At 37.3% G+C, this 24429-nt stretch overlaps 1 protein-coding gene across 1 annotated transcript in view; it reads right to left on the reverse strand.

The window, feature by feature from the left end:
• LOC140148626 (insulin-degrading enzyme-like) overlaps window positions 1-24429 on the reverse strand; it is a 93443-nt gene continuing 69014 nt past the window's right edge. Inside the window, exons 20-24 of the mRNA XM_072170651.1 lie at window positions 19202-19369; window positions 18201-18325; window positions 14487-14634; window positions 11677-11885; window positions 1-5095 (exon numbers count right to left, since the gene is read on the reverse strand). Coding sequence (XP_072026752.1) covers window positions 4997-5095; window positions 11677-11885; window positions 14487-14634; window positions 18201-18325; window positions 19202-19369 — 749 coding nt within the window. The 3' untranslated portion in view covers window positions 1-4996. The remainder of the gene's footprint in view (window positions 5096-11676; window positions 11886-14486; window positions 14635-18200; window positions 18326-19201; window positions 19370-24429) is intronic.

Below are 24429 nucleotides of genomic sequence, written 5' to 3' on the forward strand. Positions count from 1 at the left end.
TGAACTTCAAAAGATTGTTTTATTACATGATTACAATTGTCCAGGTAGACCATTCAACATGAAAAGTACCAAGCAAATTTGCTTATCTATGTTAGATAATCACAAACATGAAATATTATGTGATTGAGTCATACAGAATGCTAGGAGCATGGCAAAATAATCCAGATGTTCTCCATGATGAACAACATGGCATGCTACCAGTCCAACATGGTGCTGACCAGTCATACAACTCTACATGTATTCCCAGCTGATAGACTCACTATTTGTATTTCTAAAATCATTAATTATCATAAATTACATCAAATGACATACCAGATGTACATAACATATCTGCAAAATTCTTCAGTTCTATCATCGTGAAAACACTAAATACACCAAAATCTACATATTCTTGCCAGCATAAGTCTATAGTATGATCAGCTCGTAATCGGCGGGAATTGTTAGGCTTTTACAACTACGCCGAAAAGTAGACTCACGTTAAGAGTGATATACTAGTAGTTGACCTATCTGGTATATATTGTGCGTGTTAAATAACATAGACAAAAGTATAAGACTAAAGTATTAATTTTTGCATACTTCTGACGAGATGTCACAAGACAATTCTCGAAATAATATATATTGATAATAATCCGCAATGTTATAAGGCCCGCCGATTATGAGCTGATCAAACTTTTTAAGATTTTCACTTTTTATCTTTGCACCCGGCTCATTCATACACATGGTGCAGAGGCAAATAAACAGTGAATAGCAGTATTCTGCTACCAGGGTTTGAACCCATGACTATTGTTATCTTACTAATATGTGTCAAGCTGTGAGCAGTGTGCACGACCCAAACGGGATGTGTGACAAAATATTTTGGCATTCTATAATTTTATATCCACAAATATAATATGTATATGACTGACTCTACATAAAATTAAGGCAACATTCACAGTATCATACCTTGTATTAAGAAAAAGGATGTAAAGAAGAGAGCATATAACATCACATGTGCACCCTAGACTGCTGCCCTCATGTGTCAATCATCTCATCTGGATTGACGACTGAGAAAACTATTTGGAAAAAAAGTGGCGGACTTTGTAGCCTTCAAGTGTTTGTTTTTATTGCTTTATCTGTTCTTTTTGTACACATGAAAATGAAATGAAGCCATGGTTAAAACATGGATGAGGCCATTTCCACACATTGATAAAACAACATGTTTGGGTCCATACAAGACACATAGTTTACACATTTACAAAGTAGGAATAACACAAAATAGAATTGTCCAAATTGTCCTGCCAAAGTTTTGTTGATATGAAATGGAAATGAAAATATAGTATTTTGTGTTTGCATAATTACATTATTGTCAAAATCCCTAGAGAGACTAGTATAATGAACCTCTATTGGTAACAAAACATTGCAAGAATAAACACTGAAAACCTTTGCCTTCTGTCACACTAAGACACGTTGTTTCAGTACATTACAAAATGATGCAAGAAGGAAAAAAGATGGACAGTTTATGCGAACCCTGTTTCCTATGACAGTAATTGGCAATATAAATTGGCATAAAATCTACTTCCTTGCATAATTTTTGAGATTGGGAATGCTAAAATGTAATGTTTCCTGACTGAAATTGATGATTTCTTATTTGGCTATAACACAACAGGTATTACTAACAGATACTTAAAACCATAACAAACAAATATTATTACAAAATGATTATGCTAACCATCCTATGTTCACTGATTTTGGTTAGACAGCCAATATTTTCTCCAGAGGAGATGCAAGTGGTTATTTCGATTGGTATTCGTTGATATCTTGCACAAAAAAAACCCCAAAAGCAAGTCTGATTCATTTGACAAACTGCAAAACACAGAAATTGGGACCTCACCTCAAGAATAATATTGTAAAAAAACATCATTCTATCTTGCTCATGACAGTGCTAACATTTCTAAATAATTGCTGACATAATTATTTATATATATATTTTTATGTGAAACTGAGTAATAATTAATCAATTGGAAACTACCATGTTACCTAGCCTAGACATTCAGCCCATATCATAGCTGTGCTTATATGACATGAAAGTTCTGAATTTACCAACAAGGTTACAACTAAGAGAGTCCAGACTCAGTAGAACCCCTTGTGTAACACCCCATATTGAATTGTTGCACATGGGGACCAAAATACTGTTCCTCCACCATTTTCTAACAATGGCTTGGAATGGATAAAATAGTTTGTGCAGGTAGTGCTTAGCTCATTGGCATGATACATTACACGTAGATCCCAAACAAACATGTTGGCCAAGCACATGTCAAATTAATCTGTTGGCACACTATTTTCCAGTAAGGAGGACCATGCAAACATGGCAGAGTTGGTACTCTTAGTGTAACCTCTTTGGATATAACTTAATTTGATACATCCTGCCAAAAGATACACCATGCAAACATGGCGAAGTTGGTAATCTCTTAGTGTAACCTCTTTGGATATAACTTAATTTGATATATCCTGCCAAAAAATACACCATGCAAACATGGCGAAGTTGGTACTCTCATAGTTTTACCTCTTTGGATATAACTTAATTTGATCTATCCTGCCAAAAAATACACCATGCAAACATGGCGAAGTTGGCACTCTCATAGTTTAACCTCTTTGGATATAACTTAATTTGGTATATCCTGCCATTAAAAAGGAACATAATGATAATAATTAATAAGAAGAAAAACTATTATTTCCTCTTTAATATTTTGCACCTTAAATGTGAGATTATTTAAGCATCCTATACCACAGAATTAGAGAAAGAGAACCAGGACTCCCTATACCGAAAATTGGGGGTATTTGGGCCCTTGCCGACGGTGCACAGAGACGAACGAAAACAACTGCGTCTCATCTGAAGCATCTTGGTACTCGCATGCAGGACGCATCAAGTGCGTCTCTCAAATACGGCCATCATCCATGTCGCGCTTGCATGACAACAAATGCCTCGAGCGCATTCAGAGGGAACCGCATACCCCAAATTTGTGCTCCATGCCTGTATCAAGATGGCGGTTGAGTCCTGGTTCTCCTTCTCTAATTCTGTGCATCATGCAGATATAAAATGTTCACTTCATATCATTTTACTTAACATTTAAAACCAGAGAATAAGTAGTGAACTTTAAGCTAATTTTCACACATATACCACCTAACTTTCCCTAACTCACAACTACACATAAGAGTGCATCCTATAACTTTAGATTGTGGTGCTAATCTCAGATCATGTATCTCTACAATAAAGTCCTTACATTGTTACCAATCTTTTATCTTTTGATAGAACAGTTTCAAAATTATCACATAAAGTTAGGAAAATCAATATAAATGTTAACTCTCTAATATTAGTATACAAAAGGGGTAGATTTTATCATTGCACTTGCTCATAATTACATATCACATGACCAAGTAAGCTTTCAGCTATAGTAATTATACATTAGTATTTTGGACACTGTTCAAAACTCACTTTAATTATTTATCCACAGAGTCAAATACACACTCTAGTAATTACAAACAATAAACAATGTTCTGATAACATTACAAAGAATATTTACCTAAAATGCCTAAAACAATATAAAATTAATCAATCAAACACCCTATGATCTCACTATTATTTTGACATAACACTATGGTATATAATTAAACAACGTATCTTACTGTAAATTTTCCAATTTGTCAGCGTTCCAGGTAAAGTGATGGTGATCATCAAGCTGAACATCAACGCTGAACATTTTCATGCCTGTGATTGTTGATCAGCCACTCAGTGTGATTGTATATCAATTCTACATTCACACTTGATGCCCAGCACATAACTCAATTAGTTTAAGCTAAAAAATAAATATGCCACATACATTTTTAAAATTTTCATTTTTGTGAAAAAAACCAGAAGACAGAGTAAAAACATTTATAAACAACTAAAATATATCAATAACAATCAACCCTCAGTGCTGCACAAACTTATAATTTTTGTATTAGATATATTTTAAATTGACTTGACCATCTACATGTGCAATTTGAGGCCTGACCTCACTTGAGGCTCACTTGTACATTCAATAATATCCTACTGAATCTAATGTCATTGCACATATTGATAGTCAAGTCAAGAAATTTGAACTTTCCACTTAAGGATATACCACAAAAACAACTATAGTTTTCAGAAAGGTTCTTCAGTCTGCCAATTTGGTGCTGTTTATAGCGTAAACATTGAGGTGGGGTTGTGATTGGCTAATTGAACCACGTCACCATCACATCGGCACTTCATTCCATGTGTGACAATCAGGAAGAGCAATCAGACACCGCTGAAGGACTTTGCTGAATACTATAGTAGAGGAAAAGAAGGATCTACTGATATAAATCTTTAAACTATCTATTGTATACAGGGGAAAGAAGAATTACGCATCGCACACTAGCACAATTAAACGTGAAATTACAAATGGAAACATAATATGCATAGGCAGATATACCAGAGAAAAACTCCGGACATACCTGCCTGTGGGGGGACTTGAACCCCAGACCTCTCGCTTGTCGGGCGAGCGCTCTACCACTCTATCTATTGTATTTAACATCCTCTTCAGGAGTCAAATAGTATTTTTTTATAAAGAATTCATAGCAAAATTCCAGAGGAAACCTTCAAGGTTTTCCAAACAAGTTTTGTTAGGTATCCACCTCTGCCTCTGACAGTGCACTGAGTGAGATCTTAATGGTATGGTGATTACACTTGATCACATATTAAGAAGGGTTCCCCTGGAATTCTGCTGTGTACTCTCTACAATAATGTTATCTATTGTGGTTTTCTCTGCTTGGTGACTTTCTTTTCTTGTGCAGATCATAATTTTGATTTCACTATTCCTCTGTTATACAGGTAATAAAAGAAAACTAGCTAGCAGAATAAAAGACAGTTTTACTGGTGTAAGTTTTAAGGTAAATGCATCAAACGAGGTAAAACTATTGTAGTCTTGCTTTGCTTTGTGTCTCTCTTTCCTCACACAGATCATAATTTGGATTTTGCTGCCCCTCCATTATATGGCCTTGACATCGGGAACAGAGGTAGGCTGCTCTTGAAGCTAGTGATGTCTTCTATTACAGTAGGCTGCATTTGGGGATAATAAAAAGTTAGAAAACATTTTAAGTCAAAACATTGCAGAGAAATAGGGCTTAGAGACAACCCTTGACCAGTAAGAAAAGGTAGTGCACAAATTTGACAAAAATGGCAGACCTCGCATTTCAACTGTTTCTTCTCATGTATGGTGTACCAAAGTCTTTACTGAAGGAATAAACGTCAAACTGACATACTGGATAGGGTTCGCGTTTTAATGCGTCATTGCATCCTGGACGCAAAATTTTGAAAATGGGTAAATATGGACGCACTGAATTTCTAAATCCAAGGAGGTTAAGGGGTCCAAAAAATCTCAACTGGGCGCATCCAAATCGCAGCCGGATTTACTGTGTAGAAATAAAAAATCCTCCCATTTAACAATGTTAACTGTTTATCTACATTAAATGTGTCATTAATTTTCAAAATCGGCCACAAAAAGTCGTTGTTTTTAGGAATATCCAAGGCTGGGCGCCGTCAATTTTCAGTTCATATCGTCGCGCCGGTCATTATTTTAGCCTTCCAAAACTTTCAGAAAGTCCGGCATTCTAGGCCCCAAATTGCATAATATGCACATCATTTTCCAAGCAACTGAACCCCTAAAATGGTGAATTATGGACTAATTTACTTCAATAATTGATATATCACACAGTAATACTGATTTGTGAAGTAGAATTTACAGTAACTTCAGATGTTTTGCCGTGATCGCGAACTTTATGAGATCGAGTCCACCATCTTGGTTTTAAGATAAACAAAGATATACTGCCCTCTCCAGGCAGTATAAAATTAATTATTGACCAGCCTCAGCAGGCGGTAGACATGGAATATATAGATAATATAAAATGAAATAAAATAATTAAATTAAATTAGATTAAATTGGATTAAATTAGATTAGATTAAATTAAATTAAATTAAATTAAATTAAATTAAATTAAATTAAATTAAATTAAATTAAATTGTTAAAAAATTAACTTTTTTGGTATTTTTCAATTTTTTTTATTTTTAAAGATTTTGGCGTTTTGGACCCTTTGTTTTTAGGTTTGGACGCCCTATTTTCAGACTAAAGGTGGGGTTAAGGGGTCCAAATAGCTTCCACTGGACCCCCTGTTTTAACCAGGCACCGCTAACCCTGATACTGGATACCACCTATCATGCATATAATGCAGCAGACTATGCACACCCTCTGCTTGACTCTATCAGCACATTAAATGAAAACAGGTGGTGGCATCACATGGATTGATATCTTGTATCAATTGGACTACACCTACTACCTACCTCTTTTTCCTGTGGTGCTGGGTTTACATTGACACTATTAGGCACTGCTCCCATATCAGGCATATCCCCTGCAGCATGAGGCATAGCTGGTGACATCACATGAATTGATATCTTGTATCAATTGGACTACACCTGCAATTACCTACCTCTTTTTCCTGTGGTGCTGGGTTTACATTGACACTATTAGGCACTGCTCCCATATCAGGCATATCCCCTGCAGCATGAGGCATAGCTGGTGACATCACATGAATTGATATCTTGTATCAATTGGCCTACACCTATTATTACCTACCTCTTTTTCCTGTGGTGCTGGGTTTACATTGACACTATTAGGCACTGCTCCCATATCAGGCATATCCCCTGCAGCATGAGGCATAGCTGGTGGCATCACATGAATTGATATCTTGTATCAATTGGACTACACCTGCAATTACCTACCTCTTTTTCCTGTGGTGCTGGGTTTACATAGACACTATTAGGCACTGCTCCCATATCAGGCATATCCCCTGCAGCATGAGGCATAGCTGGTGGCATCACATGGATTGATATCTTGTATCAATTGGACTACACCTGCAATTACCTACCTCTTTTCCTGTGGTGCTGGGTTTACATAGACACTATTAGGCACTGCTCCCATATCAGGCATATCCCCTGCAGCATGAGGCATAGCTGGTGGCATCACATGGATTGATATCTTGTATCAATTGGACTACACCTGCAATTACCTACCTCTTTTTCCTGTGGTGCTGGGTTTACATTGACACTATTAGGCACTGCTCCCATATCAGGCATATCCCCTGCAGCATGAGGCATAGCTGGTGGCATCACATGAATTGATATCTTGTATCAATTGGACTACACCTGGTATTACCTACCTCTTTTTCCTGTGGTGCTGGGTTTACATTGACACTGTTAGGCACTGCTCCCATATCAGGCATATCCCCAGCAGCATGAGGCATAGCTGGTGGCATCACATGGATAGATATCTTGTATCAATTGGACTACACCTGGTATTACCTACCTCTTTTTCCTGTGGTGCTGGGTTTACATTGACACTATTAGGCACTGCTCCCATATCAGGCATATCCCCAGCAGCATGAGGCATAGCTGGTGGCATCACATGGATAGATATCTTGTATCAATTGGCCTGCACCTATTATTACCTACCTCTTTTTCCTGTGGTGCTGGGTTTACATTGACACTATTAGGCACTACTCCCATATCAGGCATATCCCCTGCAGCATGAGGCATAGCTGGTGGCATCACATGGATTGATATCTTGTATCAATTGGACTACACCTGCAATTACCTACCTCTTTTTCCTGTGGTGCTGGGTTTACATTGACACTATTAGGCACTGCTCCCATATCAGGCATATCCCTTGCAGCATGAGGCATAGCTGGTGGCATCACATGGATTGATATCTTGTATCAATTGGCCTACACCTGCAATTACCTACCTCTTTTTCCTGTGGTGCTGGGTTTACATTGACACTATTAGGCACTGCTCCCATATCAGGCATATCCCTTGCAGCATGAGGCATAGCTGGTGGCATCACATGGATAGATATCTTGTATCAATTCTGTCGCTATTCACAATAAAGATAGCGGGAAAAGTATTAGACCGTCAGCGCTATAATACTGAATATTACCATGCTTTGTCAATATAACGGTATTACACGCAAATCGATAGAGAAAAAATTAATTGTGCACATTTCAAATCACATTATTAAGTATTATTGAGTATCGATTCGCGTGTAACACCTTTTATTTTGACAAACTAAACAAATATTGTCACGTGTTCCTATGTAATAGCATGGTAATATTCAGTATTATGCTGGACTTGATGTCGACCTTTTCCCATGATACATCACGATTATATCGCAAACTGCGCTGGCGCGCCTTTATTGTGAATAGCGAGAATTGACTACACCTATTATTACCTACCTCTTTTTCCTGTGGTGCTGGGTTTACATTGACACTATTAGGCACTGCTCCCATATCAGGCATATCCCCTGCAGCATGAGGCATAGCTGGTGGCATCACATGGATTGATATCTTGTATCAATTGGCCTACACCTATTATTACCTACCTCTTTTTCCTGTGGTGCTGGGTTTACATTGACACTATTAGGCACTACTCCCATATCAGGCATATCCCTTGCAGCATGAGGCATAGCTGGTGGCATCACATGGATTGATATCTTGTATCAATTGGACTACACCTATTATTACCTACCTCTTTTTCCTGTGGTGCTGGGTTTACATTGACACTATTAGGCACTACTCCCATATCAGGCATATCCCCAGCAGCATGAGGCATAGCTGGTGACATCACATGGATAGATATCTTGTATCAATTGGCCTACACCTATTATTACCTACCTCTTTTTCCTGTGGTGCTGGGTTTACATTGACACTATTAGGCACTACTCCCATATCAGGCATATCCCCTGCAGCATGAGGCATAGCTGGTGGCATCACATGGATTGATATCTTGTATCAATTGGACTACACCTGCAATTACCTACCTCTTTTTCCTGTGGTGCTGGGTTTACATTGACACTATTAGGCACTGCTCCCATATCAGGCATATCCCCTGCAGCATGAGGCATAGCTGGTGACATCACATGGATTGATATCTTGTATCAATTGGCCTACACCTGGTATTACCTACCTCTTTTTCCTGTGGTGCTGGGTTTACATTGACACTATTAGGCACTGCTCCCATATCAGGCATATCCCCTGCAGCATGAGGCATAGCTGGTGGCATCACATGGATTGATATCTTGTATCAATTGGCCTACACCTATTATTACCTACCTCTTTTTCCTGTGGTGCTGGGTTTACATTGACACTATTAGGCACTACTCCCATATCAGGCATATCCCTTGCAGCATGAGGCATAGCTGGTGGCATCACATGGATTGATATCTTGTATCAATTGGACTACACCTATTATTACCTACCTCTTTTTCCTGTGGTGCTGGGTTTACATTGACACTATTAGGCACTACTCCCATATCAGGCATATCCCCTGCAGCATGAGGCATAGCTGGTGACATCACATGGATTGATATCTTGTATCAATTGGACTACACCTGCAATTACCTACCTCTTTTTCCTGTGGTGCTGGGTTTACATTGACACTATTAGGCGCTGCTCCCATATCAGGCATATCCCTTGCAGCATGAGGCATAGCTGGTGACATCACATGGATTGATATCTTGTATTAATTGGACTACACCTATTATTACCTACCTCTTTTTCCTGTGGTGCTGGGTTTACATTGACACTATTAGGCACTGCTCCCATATCAGGCATATCCCCTGCAGCATGAGGCATAGCTGGTGGCATCACATGGATTGATATCTTGTATCAATTGGCCTACACCTGTTATTACCTACCTCTTTTTCCTGTGGTGCTGGGTTTACATTGACACTATTAGGCACTGCTCCCATATCAGGCATATCCCCTGCAGCATGAGGCATAGCTGGTGGCATCACATGGATTGATATCTTGTATCAATTGGACTACACCTGGTATTACCTACCTCTTTTTCCTGTGGTGCTGGGTTTACATAGACACTATTAGGCACTACTCCCATATCAGGCATATCCCCTGCAGCATGAGGCATAGCTGGTGACATCACATGGATTGATATCTTGTATTAATTGGCCTGCACCTATTATTACCTACCTCTTTTTCCTGTGGTGCTGGGTTTACATTGACACTATTAGGCACTGCTCCCATATCAGGCATATCCCTTGCAGCATGAGGCATAGCTGGTGGCATCACATGGATTGATATCTTGTATCAATTGGACTACACCTATTATTACCTACCTCTTTTTCCTGTGGTGCTGGGTTTACATTGACACTATTAGGCACTACTCCCATATCAGGCATATCCCCTGCAGCATGAGGCATAGCTGGTGACATCACATGGATTGATATCTTGTATCAATTGGACTACACCTGCAATTACCTACCTCTTTTTCCTGTGGTGCTGGGTTTACATTGACACTATTAGGCGCTGCTCCCATATCAGGCATATCCCTTGCAGCATGAGGCATAGCTGGTGACATCACATGGATTGATATCTTGTATTAATTGGACTACACCTATTATTACCTACCTCTTTTCCTGTGGTGCTGGGTTTACATTGACACTATTAGGCACTGCTCCCATATCAGGCATATCCCCTGCAGCATGAGGCATAGCTGGTGGCATCACATGGATTGATATCTTGTATCAATTGGCCTACACCTGTTATTACCTACCTCTTTTTCCTGTGGTGCTGGGTTTACATTGACACTATTAGGCACTGCTCCCATATCAGGCATATCCCCTGCAGCATGAGGCATAGCTGGTGGCATCACATGGATTGATATCTTGTATCAATTGGACTACACCTGGTATTACCTACCTCTTTTTCCTGTGGTGCTGGGTTTACATAGACACTATTAGGCACTACTCCCATATCAGGCATATCCCCTGCAGCATGAGGCATAGCTGGTGACATCACATGGATTGATATCTTGTATTAATTGGCCTGCACCTATTATTACCTACCTCTTTTTCCTGTGGTGCTGGGTTTACATTGACACTATTAGGCACTGCTCCCATATCAGGCATATCCCCTGCAGCATGAGGCATAGCTGGTGGCATCACATGGATTGATATCTTGTATCAATTGGACTACATCTATTATTACCTACCTCTTTTTCCTGTGGTGCTGGGTTTACATTGACACTATTAGGCACTGCTCCCATATCAGGCATATCCCTTGCAGCATGAGGCATAGCTGGTGGCATTACATGGATTGATATCTTGTATCAATTGGACTACACCTGCAATTACCTACCTCTTTTTCCTGTGGTGCTGGGTTTACATTGACACTATTAGGCACTGCTCCCATATCAGGCATATCCCCTGCAGCATGAGGCATAGCTGGTGGCATCACATGGATTGATATCTTGTATCAATTGGCCTGCACCTAGTATTACCTACCTCTTTTTCCTGTGATGCTGGGTTTACATTGACACTATTAGGCACTGCTCCCATATCAGGCATATCCCTTGCAGCATGAGGCATAGCTGGTGGCATCACATGGATTGATATCTTGTATCAATTGGACTACACCTGCAATTACCTACCTCTTTTTCCTGTGGTGCTGGGTTTACATTGACACTATTAGGCACTGCTCCCATATCAGGCATATCCCCTGCAGCATGAGGCATAGCTGGTGGCATCACATGGATTGATATCTTGTATCAATTGGCCTGCACCTATTATTACCTACCTCTTTTTCCTGTGGTGCTGGGTTTACATTGACACTATTAGGCACTGCTCCCATATCAGGCATATCCCCTGCAGCATGAGGCATAGCTGGTGGCATCACATGGATTGATATCTTGTGACGTCTCTCTGATTCAACAGATAACAGATCTCTATAGAATGCAAGCACATCTGCTTTGCTGAATTTCTTCAACTCGGCCACTTCAATGTTTGCTGCAAAAGATATGGTAATAAAACTATGTCAAGAACTAGATGGTTCATGATTTTTTACTATCTGCCATATACAGATCTCTATAGAATGCAAGCACATCTGCTTTGCTGAATTTCTTCAACTCTGCCACTTCAATGTTTGCTGCAAAAGATATGGTAATAAAACTATGTCAAAGAACTACATGGTTCATGATTTTTATACTATCTGCCATATACAGGTCTGGTGCCTGGTTAAAGACCAGTGCTGTAATCTGATGTTTTGCATGTATTTTAATTTTGCAGCAAATGCTGTACCATTTTGCTGTGCACAGAATTGCTCTACTTTCATAAAACATAAGAAATAATTATAGCGAAGCCCAAACGAACTGCAGAGAACAAAAAACAAAGTCAATATTTTGTACAACAGAAGAAGCACACTTCTTCCCAGAGTGGCCAGGAAATATACTTATTGAAAACCCATTTATATGTGTACTTCCTTTGACTCAAACCTGGTGACTTTGTGATCTCTAGACCAACGCTTTGTACACCATGACACAAGTACTGAATGAACATTATAATTAAGGGTAGACGAGGTATTGTTGGTCGAAGCAACCTAAAAATCGATTTTCATTATCTAGATTAATATATTATTGAAAATTAATACCTTCATGTTTTGCAAAAGTTCATTCTACAAATCGTATACTTGGCAAAATTGCTTAATATATTGTTGTTAATGAGTTATGTACGTTTTACAAAAGTGTTGTTGTTTCAGCCCTCTTTACAACGTTTTCCAATGATTTCCACGTTAAAATGTCCAATACCAAATTGGCTGATAATATAATTAGTATTCAAGGAGCCCTTTATTGGAACTCACTTCCCCAGTCTATCAAATCTTGTAGTTCAGTGCCATCTTTCAAATCCAACTCTAGAAAAATCCTCATCAGCACATATGTACAACACTGATTAGCCTACACCTGCAGTTGTTGTTTTTGTTTGGTTTTTTCCTTCTCATTTTTCAGGATCTACTTGCATAAAATTAATTCAGTATATATGTTCCACAACAAATCGGACCCGTTTGTCTGTCTGTTTGTATTGTTCCAGTCTTTATTTATTATTATTATTACTTTGTTGTAAAAAAAATAAGCTATTTGATAAATTTTGTTAGCTCGCTTTGCCTTGTATGCAGATTATCACTTTTGCATTTCATTGTTCTTGCTCTGCAGAACTATACACCATTTACCTTATTAATTTATCGTTCCATTAAATATGTAGATTTAATTTACAAAATATTGCATTAAATATATAGTTACCTGCTATGTTAGTTATAACTTAGCTCATTATATAGACTTCGTTGCAAGTGCACGTGCAATCATGTGCTTATGCTTTCACCCGGCTAATTTTTACATTTTTGTTACTATTGTACCGTAATACTTATGCCATGCCTGAACTGTTTTATATTATAATGGGATTTTACAACCCTTTTACACCTACTGTGTAGGTTTGGTTGTTATTTTCACCATCACTACTCATTGATTTATAATTGAAAGCACAGCTCTTGTGATAATTAGTTTATACCTAACCCACAAGGCATATATCTTGCTATTGTATTTATTATTATTCTAAAATTTAAAGTCTAAAGTTTATCATAATTATTTAATACTAACTTCTGTAAAGGGTGCCACAACAACACGCTCTGCGTTCAGTGGCATCCTCATCATTTCACCATATTATACGATGTTTGTAAAAGCTTTTTTATATTGTATTTATTTAATGGATGAATTTGATGAAATAAAACTGAACTGAACTGAACTGAACGTAACTCAAGAACCGCAGCACCTATAAAAGTATATCTGTGATATTTTAATTCTTCTACACGCTCGCTATGAATTGAGCAATGCAGTTTTTACCAAAACTCACTACCATTCGTAAGATGCTATGAACTACCAAATCACAACGGTTTAAAATAATTAATAACCTTAAAGCACTACATTATATTTTAAGTCTTGGGTTTGATCTGTGTTTGTCTTACTCCTAGGGCATTGCATCAGAATGATATTTTTTATTTCATACAAGTCTTGTTGGTTAGATTAAGATATAACATAGCATTGTGGGTGATTAGGATGAAAAAATTCTATTTTCCCCAGATATGTTGGCTCATATAAATGTTAAGAAACAAAAAATAAGCATGTGCACTTGGCCAGGTTTGAACCGGCAACCTTCAGATCACTGGGGAACTACAAATATGCTGGTGGCTTAAGGGGGTACTACACCCCTGGTCAATTTTTTGCCTACTTGTGCATTTTTCTCAAAAAGTATAGTACATTGGTGACAAGTAAGATATGTATATTATAGGGGCAAGGACTACAACTACTGCACTGAAAATTCAGGAACTCAAGGCAAGTAGTTATTGATTTATTGATCAATAAATTTTTGACTGTAACTCCACAACTGTTGTCTGTGCTGAAATAAAATTTCCAGTGCAGTAGTTGTAGTCCTTGCCCTTATAATATACATATCTTACTTGTCATCAATGCTCTATAATTTTTGAGAGAAATGCAAAAATAGGCACAAAATTGGGCAGGGGTGTAGTACCCCCTTAATAAGTCTACTCCAAAATCTACATACCTCTGTCAAAGTTATACTGCTTGGATGTGATTTCTACCCAATGTTTGCTAGCTTCACTGGTTAGCTTCTTAGGTTTCTCAAGACGTCGTAATGCCAGTGCGGTGACATGCTTCTGATAGGCTTCCTCCTCCATCTCCTCTATATGTGTCTACAACAAATAAGAGAAGTTTTGTGTAATTTGTTGTACTTATATACATGTGACAGGTTGGTACTGGAATACTTGAGTTATTACACAGAATTGTAATAAACCCAATGTGGCTTATTGGGAGAGAGATAGCTGCATAGGCATAACTACTAGACAGCTTTATAACACAGAGTGTAACATAATTCGCCAGCGAAGTGTTGCATGTAATCCAATTAACACTATGTCAACTGGATCACGTTTTTGAGTTTTGCACCACGATCGAAATGATCGCAACACAAAGTCTATGGGTACTACCAATTCCAAAAGGTGTGTGATCCAGTTACCAAGGAGTTATGCAACCACTTCGCTGGCGAATATGCAGCTACGTTTCATCAACTTAAGGGTAGACGAGGTGTCGATTTTCATTCTCTAGATCAATAAATTATTGACAAATAACACCTTGATGTTTTGCAATAGTTCATTCTACAAATTATATAATTTAAAAACTTGCTTAATTTATTGTTGTTAATGAATTATGTACATTTTACAAAAGTGTTGTTGTTTCAGCCCTCTTTACAACATAACTCAAGAACCACAGGACCTACAAAATTATTTCTGTGATATTTGAATTCTTCTACACGCTGGCAAGGAAACGGGCAATCCAATTTTTGCCAAAGCTCATTACCATTCGCAAGATGTTGTGAACTACCAAATCGCAACACTTTAAAATAGTGTATTACCTTAATATGTGGCTTCAACTTGTGGGTAACTTCATGGAATAACTATAGAGTTGAATGTACATACACTTTCCTGTCAATTTCCTTATAAACTTACATTGTGGCATTTGCTCAATTCTAGGCTTTGATAAACAAGGTATACTTAATATAATTGGATATAAACTACTCACCACATAAAATGAATGATAACCAGTGAAAAATATCTACTCTTCTCTAAAACCTATGATTTCGGAAGTGATTTCCAAATCAAAAACCCTTTTCTAGCTTCTTGGATGAGAAGATAATAGAGGATCAAACTGAATACCAATAGTAGGCATGTTCATAAAATTTTGAAATTTAATAAATTCATCTAAAATTGCTTTCATTAAAAAGAGAATCATTTAACTTAAAAAATGAGGGGTCAATCATGTATGTAGGCCTACAATTGGCAATGTTATGAGGAAAAGTAGCTCGTCTGAAATTCCCAAATTGTGTGTCCCAGCATTATCAATGGCTTCCCATGTCTTAACATGTGTGTATGTATTTTAGGGCCAAATTTTTGAGCACGCAGGGCCATTTTACAAAAATGTGCTAATGTTTCATGAAATGTGGCTTTCACTACTTGATAGTAAGTAGTATTCCACAGATGCATTTTTTCTAAAAATCATGCTACATGTAGGTTGGAGTTTTGAGGGTCAAAATCCAAATTTTCTTCATTTTCATATTGGATTACACAGTTAAGGCAGGATCTTGGTGCACATGAAGCTTAATGAAGCCCGCCCTCACATGTTAAAATGTGACCATGGCTACCAATAGATCAAAAATCTTTTGCTTTTCCCCATCTGACTATTTAGCTCAGTTGGTAGAGCATTGGATCTGTAAACCAAAGGTCTGGTTTGAATCCTGGATGGTCAGTGAAGGTCAGTGACCTTTTTCACTGGCTATAATTTGTGATGTGTGGTAAGACGTTTAAATCCAATTATATCAGTTCACAGTCGAAGGGCCATTACACTTTGACGCACTATTATTAAACTGTACGCTATAAATACGCACACAGCGAAAATTCAAATTTGCGTGGTATGCATTACAGATTTAAAAGCTGCTAAATTCTCTCTTTATTAAACTAAAGGTCTGGTTTGAATCCTGGATGGTTGGTCAGTGAAGGTCAATGACTTTATTTTTCACTGGTTATCATTCTTGATGTGTGGTAAGAAGTTTAAATACAATTATAATAGTTCACACTCAGAGGGCTATTCAACTTTGATGCACTATTATTAAATTTGCTTGGTTTGGATTATAGATCTAAAAGCTGCTAAATTTCTCTCTACAACTCCCTGAAGCTATATATTTTATAAATAACTACAGGTAAGGCTTTCAACATTCCATTATGTTCACAAAAAATTCAGCAACTTTGCAAGGAATACGCTATAAATACGCACACAGCGAAAATTCACATTTGCTTAGTTTGGATTATAGATCTAAAAGCTGCTAAATTTCCCTCTACAACTCCCTGAAGCTATATATTTTATAAATAACTACAGGTAAGGCTTTCAATATTCCATTATGTTCACAAAAAATACAGCAACTTTGCAAGGAATACGCTATAAATACGCACACAGCGAAAATTCACATTTGCTTAGTTTGGATTATAGATCTAAAAGCTGCCAAATTTCTCCAGACAACTCCCTGAAGCTATATATTTTATAAATAACTACAGGTAAGGCTTTAAACTTTCCATATATGTTCACAAAAAATACCACAACTTTGCAAGGAATATGATATGGGCACACAAACAAAAAGTTTGGCATGGATTGAGATAAAAAAAAAAGTCACAAAAAATACAATATTTTAAAACTGGTGCGATGTCATAAATCAGGAATTTGCATATGATGAGAAATATGGCTTATTATCCTTGTATTAAAAGATCAAGATTTTTGGTTGGTATTTTTGCAAAGATCGTGTATGTTAATAATTTGACCTTGAATGGAAAACATGCATGACGGCCCTCCGAATGTTCAGAGCTATAAAATTTGAGTAAGAGTCAGAGGTCTTAACTATGGCTGATCAGAGAAACTGGAAACTGAAGAATATTTTCTATCAAACAGCTGTAAGTCAAGTGTTTTTATGCCTCCACCGCGAGGCATACTGTTTTTGCAATGTCCGAGCTTCCGTCCAGATGCTGTATCTCGGGCATGGATGGGTGGATTGACTTCAGATTTTCAGGATAGGTTGGTCATGGTCAAAAACTCTGGCTACCTTTTTCTGGGTGGGGTTCAAGGTCATATACTGAGGTCAAATTACAAAAACTGTCGTATGGGCATGAAACTTGGTGGGTACAGTCAACATTCAGAGCCAAATGTTTGGAAGGTCATTTTGAGGTCATCCAGGGTCACCAAGGGGTCATCTGAGGTCAAATTACTCAAAATTGTCATATGGGCTTGAAACTTGGTGGGTACAGTCAACATTTAGAGCCAAATTTCCGGAAAGTCATTTCGGGGTCACCAAGGGGTCATCTGAGGTCAAATTAATAAATTTGGTTGTATGGGCTTGAAACTTGGTGGGTACAGACAACATTAAGAGCCAAATTTTTGGAAGGTCATTTCTGGGTCACCAAGGGGACATCTGAGGTCCAATGTATAAAATTGGTCGTATGGGCATGAAACTTGGTGGGTACAGTCAACATTTAGAGCCAAATTTTTGGAAGGTCATTTCAGGGTCATCTGGGTCATCAAGGGGTCATTGCAAGGTCATTTTGGGGTCATCCGGGTGGAGGCATTCCATTTGACGCCTTGCGTCGAAAACCACAACGTTTCTAGTTATCTAGGTGGAAGCAGACATTTTCTTTGCCCATCATTGGCTTATTTCCTTCCTTACCTCCATGCTCTTCAGGAAAGCTTCAATTCTTCTGTCTAGATACTGTGGCGGCTTCTCTGATTGGATGATAAATCGCAAGCCTTGTACACCACTTGAACGTCTTACACCACTGAAGACAATGTAACCTGTTGAGCAAATTACATGAGGGAGTAGTTATAAAAACATTTTAAAAAGTGTGTGTGTTCGTTGGTTCTTCTATAATATATTTGAGGACCTAAACACCAGTTTTTCGACCAGCATACCCTCCTTTGGATGGGTCCTCAGAAGTAATCTATAGTGTAACATACATATGTATTATTATAATATGTATATGGACTTGAATCATCTATAATCACAAGCCCTACTGTTCCATTCTTACAGGACTTTGGGTCAAACAAACGCAGTCATTGCTAGGATATTTTTGGCAACACATCGCTATTCTGAGGCTATACATTAAAGTTTGGTGTCTTTGAAAAGGATGGTGGTCCATGGTAGGGGTGTTTGTGTATGTATGGCCTGTGTGCTAGAAGTGTGGGGGTATGTCTTAGGGGTGTGATTTTTGGGTAATTTTTTTTCAAATTCAATGTATTTTGATATGATTAATAGAGTATGACATGAATACAAATTATCAATTTTCATATTAAAAACACAAAACATTGAGAATTTTTTTATTTTTTATTTTTAATTTCGGGTACCGGACAGGAAATTTCCTGCCCGGGTAATAGGATTCTCGGGCGGGACTCGAATTCCCTGGACTCACTCACACCCTTAGTATGTCTGTTGGGATGATGAATCGTACATGGACTTGTTCTTCATGCATCTCTTTTTCACAACTAACAAGCTAATTTGAGGGTTTGTTTTAAACTATCCCACAATTATCATATCCATATGCAGTCTTCAAAATCAAGATATAATGCTAAGATTTAATTGTATTTTTTTATTTCTAAAAAAACTATATAAAGAAGAACCGGAAAAAGAAGCATCAAGGAATTTGAAATAGTTTTTATATTATTTTGTCGTACCTAGTTGTTCTTTGGTTCTGAGGGTATCAAAGCAAGGTTCTCCAATCATTTGACAGAAGATTTCCAGCAGCATATTATACCTAGAAGACTGCATACCAGTCTGGTAATACACCTCTATCCCAGCTGTATTGTGGACCTCATTATGACGACGGTGTTGATAATAACAACCTGTAAAGATACAACAAGATCAAAAGAAAGGTGACATATTAGTGGTTTATTGTTGTTAATCAGAAATCATCTCTAGTATAATTCTCTATTATACTATTCCTTGTATAATCTAATTAATATGTATACCATAAAAACTCGATAGTGCATATGTGCTTACTATTGAGTGCTTTTGAAACATGCAAATATGAAGAGCCCCATCCACAAAAGTGTAAAGAGTTTTGAGCAAATCATCGATACACATAGTTGCATACGAACAAGTAAACCTGCAAATTTGTGTCTCAACCCCATTAGCTCAGTTGGTAAAGCACCAAACTTTGGTACAATTTCATGTTTTCAAAAGTGCTCAATAGTAAGCACATATGCTAACTATCGGGTTTTTCCGGTATTATAATAGGGGTTTTCAATAACATTTGCTCGCAGGCCACAGAGGGCCAAAATCATTTCAAAGATTTGTGTTTGAGGGCCAAATACATCTTGTTTTGCTATAGTTACTGTGCATTTCTGAGCTGTTCAAGAGCCAACCATTGGGAGCACGGTGGTCGAGCGGAACGGGCAACAACTCATAATCGGAAGGTTGCGGGTTTGAGCCCCGGCGACGCCATCGTGTTGTGCCCTTGAGTAAGGCACTTTATCTCGATTACTCCTCTCCACCCAGGTGTGAAATGGGGGAGCTGTTATGAATACTGTCCATTGAGCGCCGCCCAAAGGTATGAGCATGCCTTGGGCATTGTATGGCAGCTGACATATTCTAATGACGGCGGAATAAATGTAAAGCGCTTTGGTACATGTTCACATGTGAAAGGCGCTGTATAAATACCAACATTTATTTTTGCAGGCTGGATCTGGCCTACAGGTTGCCTATTGAGAACCACTGCATGATGTGGACAACCATATGACACCCCAGAGCTAAAATTTTGATGCAAATTGATACGTTTAAAGATTCACACAAAATTCAAACTATTCAAAGCAAAGTGAAAAATTAATTATACAAGTCTATAGACCACTTGGCATGTGACGTCATTGCCCGGCAGTATGTGCGCGCATTATGGCAATTTCCATTGTTCTTTGCCCTGCAGTGTGCGTACGCATCGTAGTCTGCTAAGGGCACATGCATTTTAAATCGCCCGCCACATTTCATATAGTACAGGAAAGCCATTGAACAGTGTAGCGGCTCATTCAAGCATATCGATAGACGAGTCCCTCGCCTTTGTTGATAAACAGTGATGCCAAGTGGTCTATATAAACAAGATTACAAATGTGACATAAAATATCAGGAAGCCTGATAAAATCTAAACCTGAAATATAACACATGACTTATTTGTTATTCACAAATGCTTGTTTATTATACATTATATGCAATTTATTGTACAGCTGAAGTGAGCAAGTAAGATGCATGGCCAAAAACTAGTTTCCATTGAAGGTAATCTTTCCTTCTTATTTACTCTCTTATTTACCTTCTTATTTACCAACCTATTTGTATGTTCAACTTGGTTGCCATTAAAGGCTTCCATACACAAATAAACTCTTGCAGCACGATTATATTACTCTTGATTTATTAATTACACAAGGCATTCTAATGTTACATAAAAATAATAATGTTGCAATGTTATGACATTTCACTATGTGTACTTTCCTTTTCTTAAATATCTCATAACCAAAACAACATGACTTTTCTTATTTCCCCTATTTTATTCACAGCAACAAGCATTAATAATGAAATTAAAATTCGGATTTTAATTTGTTCAAGCATTACTAACGAAAATATACATTTTGTATTCTTGTCACATCCAAGGATATTGTTGATTTTGTTAAGGGCTGGGGTATGAACGCTTGGACAGTATTTATTTTGGGACATTAGAGCACATCAGACATATCAATTGCATTCTGAATACTGAAGAATGTCATTCTGATATCAAATAATTTTGATTTTTGAAATTCGCAATTTAATACACATTTTATGGCAAATCATTAAAATTGATATTTTTGATATTTAACAGTACTTGAAGTAAACTTTATAAATCTGATGATTTATACTTAAAGTGTATGTAGGTGGGATGAAAAGTTTGACGATCAATTGAAAATTTTGACCTTTTCAGTATTGAAGATATGGATTTTTTTCCCAAAACACCAAAAAAAAAATTAGGTCTTTTTGGGAAAAAATCCATATCTTCAATATGAAAGGTCAAAATTTTCAATTGACCGTCGGGCTTTTCCTTCCTGCTACATACACTTTAAGAATATATCATTAGATTTATATAATTTACTTCGAGGACTGTTATATATCAAAATTTGAAAAATATCAAATTTTTATAATTTGTCATAAAATTTGTATTATATTGTAATTTTCAAAAAATGAAAATTATTTGATATCAGAAAGACATGCTTCGTATTCAGAATGCAATTCGATAGGTCTGAGGTGCTCTCATGTCCCACAAACAATACTGTCGAAACGCAATAAACGCTCATTTTAGATCCCTTAAGTACAATCATAATTGTTTGTATATTTAATTACATTTCTGCATTTGTCTGAGGTTTGCTGATTTGGGTTATGTCAAAAATACAGTCATATTCAAGTGCTATTTCCATGCAAAAATCTTGTTTCTTGCCATTATATAACTGAAAATAATTGAAAACCTTTCTTTGTAAATTCAATGAGATTGACTTTGTCTCCATCCTCCTCTCTTTGGAATATTTAAAAATGTTTAAGGGTTACATTACTCATATAGGAGGAAAAGTACGGTGTTATTGACCCTACTGCCCCAGGCCCATTTTGGCGAGGGGCAGTGGCGTAGCCAGGATTTTGGAACCGCGCGAGGGGGCCCAACTTGTAAATGTACCGACGGAAATATTTTTTGCCGATGGAAGTTGCGATTTGTTGACTCAATTTTTTTTTGCATGGTTTGAAAAAGTGAAAAAAAACACAAAAAAAAAAACCACAACATTTTAATGTAAAATTCAATTTCATTCACAATTTTTCATCATTTTTTTACAATTCTCCCCTTTTTCTGTCACCCTGGGTAAAAAATAGTCTATTGTTAACCCAATTTTGTTTTCACCAACGCCTTCCATCTACCGACGGCTTTACATGAACCGAACCGACGGCCATGACGAGCAGGGGGGCACCAGCCACCCTACTGGCTACGCCACTGGCGAGGGGGAAGGAAAGAAGGAAGGAAGAAAGAAGAGAAAATGTTTTTCTCGGGTGCGGTTTTGAACCAGGGACCCCTTGGGTGGCAGACACGTGCACGGCGATACCTTCGCTGGCCAAGCTTTCCTTGCCCATATGACTGTTCGAATGATGACGCCATCACATCACTTGGGATACCCGCACTTGCAGATGCTTAGTGAATTTAGGTTTTCTTATTTTGGTTCAGTTAGGATTAACATTGGTGAAATATGATTGCATCCCTAAATCAATCTTGTTGAAAACCAACACCACATTGTATAGTAACCCGCTGACAGAATTTACATATACGTGAAGATAGGTTAGTTGAAGACCTCATAGTGCAGTTATTACAAGCTGATATGTTTAAAAATGTTGCTCACACATGACAACGTTTTGCATGATTTTCACTAAAGAATGAATCAAGCTCTAAAAGCTTTTATCTGTAGGGTAACAATAGCAAGATTGGTATTTAATTTAATAGCTACCTGAAATGTCCCTTTTAAGACACATGACAAGTGTTCTATGAATGTTATATTATATTTCATATAAGGCAAAGCAACGTTTTTGTATGTGTTTTTCATCTAGATCATTAAAGAAGGAAACCAATTCTAAAAGCTTTTACTTTAATCTGTAGAACGACAATAGTAAAATTTATAGTTGATTTTGTAGCTATCTGTGTTGTGTAATGTGCTCTGAACTTAACTTAATTTTGAATCATATATATATATGGTCCTGTGTCACAACCTTGGGTACCTTTGTGTTACATAGTAAAAAGTGAAATGTTTCAAACATTTTACCTACACGTCTCATTTGAAGTGGTTCATCCTCCTGAGCATTTTTACACCTTTTTTTATGAAAATCAGTTAAAAAATGAGAGAGTGTGGGCAAAAACAATCACAAAGTAGGTGGGATTTATCCCCACCTCTTTTTTCCACATTTACAATCATTCTGAGCAAGTATTAGTCTTTTAAATGACATTCTGTATCTATTTACTTGGTTTAGATGTCTGGGAGTTCATTTAGACATTTTTTTACTAGATTCAAATTTCTAATGGGGGTTTTAGATCAAATTTACGATACAAATCCCTCCCCCTAATCCTCCTCCTCCTAATCCTCAACCACCCTTGGCACATTTCATGCCAAACGTCATTAGAAAATAATTAAAAATTATTTTAAAACAGGTTTAAAACATGAGTAATATAGAATAAATTAGCCTCAATTTCAGACCTAATTGAATCTTCTGAGTGAAGGAATACTCAAGAGACAGTGTTTTGAAATCCAAGCTGCACATCAAAATGTAACAAAACCACCTTTTTGGGTACCGTATATTGGGTACAGTATATGACACAGGATCATATATTAACATAAGCAACATACTCTACCAATATTCTGCCTGCTTAGTCCACAGATTTTCAAAGTCAATCAAAAAGCCTAGGGCTAACCAGCTTTAATATTCTGTGTTGAAATCAATACCAACAACTGCCAAGGATTTTTTTGTGCACAATCAATCTGTAACTTTAATTGTGTACTTCCTTACACATGTATATAAATAGACAAAATACTACAAGCCTAATCAATGACAAGTCTAAATTTGGAGCAGGAATCTTGAAATTTAACAAGAATAGCCACAACACAACTTATAATTTCATGTTACACAGTGTCATCATCCCTATATCTTCGTGTCAAAAATTGCCGTGATAGTACGGCGATCCTCTCGTTTTTCAATAGCTACGCATGGCGATTTTGTTCGAGATAGGCCGAAATGCGACTCAGGCTAAGCATAGTACGACTATCATATGAGATACCACCAAGTTCTATTATACACATTATTACGATTTGCGCATGCTCAAGTATCCCATATGGTGTTGCTATTACAAGGAAATTCCCAGGTTTTG

The sequence above is a fragment of the Amphiura filiformis genome, chromosome 1, assembly GCF_039555335.1.
Source record: "Amphiura filiformis chromosome 1, Afil_fr2py, whole genome shotgun sequence".
Classification (NCBI taxonomy): domain Eukaryota; kingdom Metazoa; phylum Echinodermata; class Ophiuroidea; order Amphilepidida; family Amphiuridae; genus Amphiura; species Amphiura filiformis.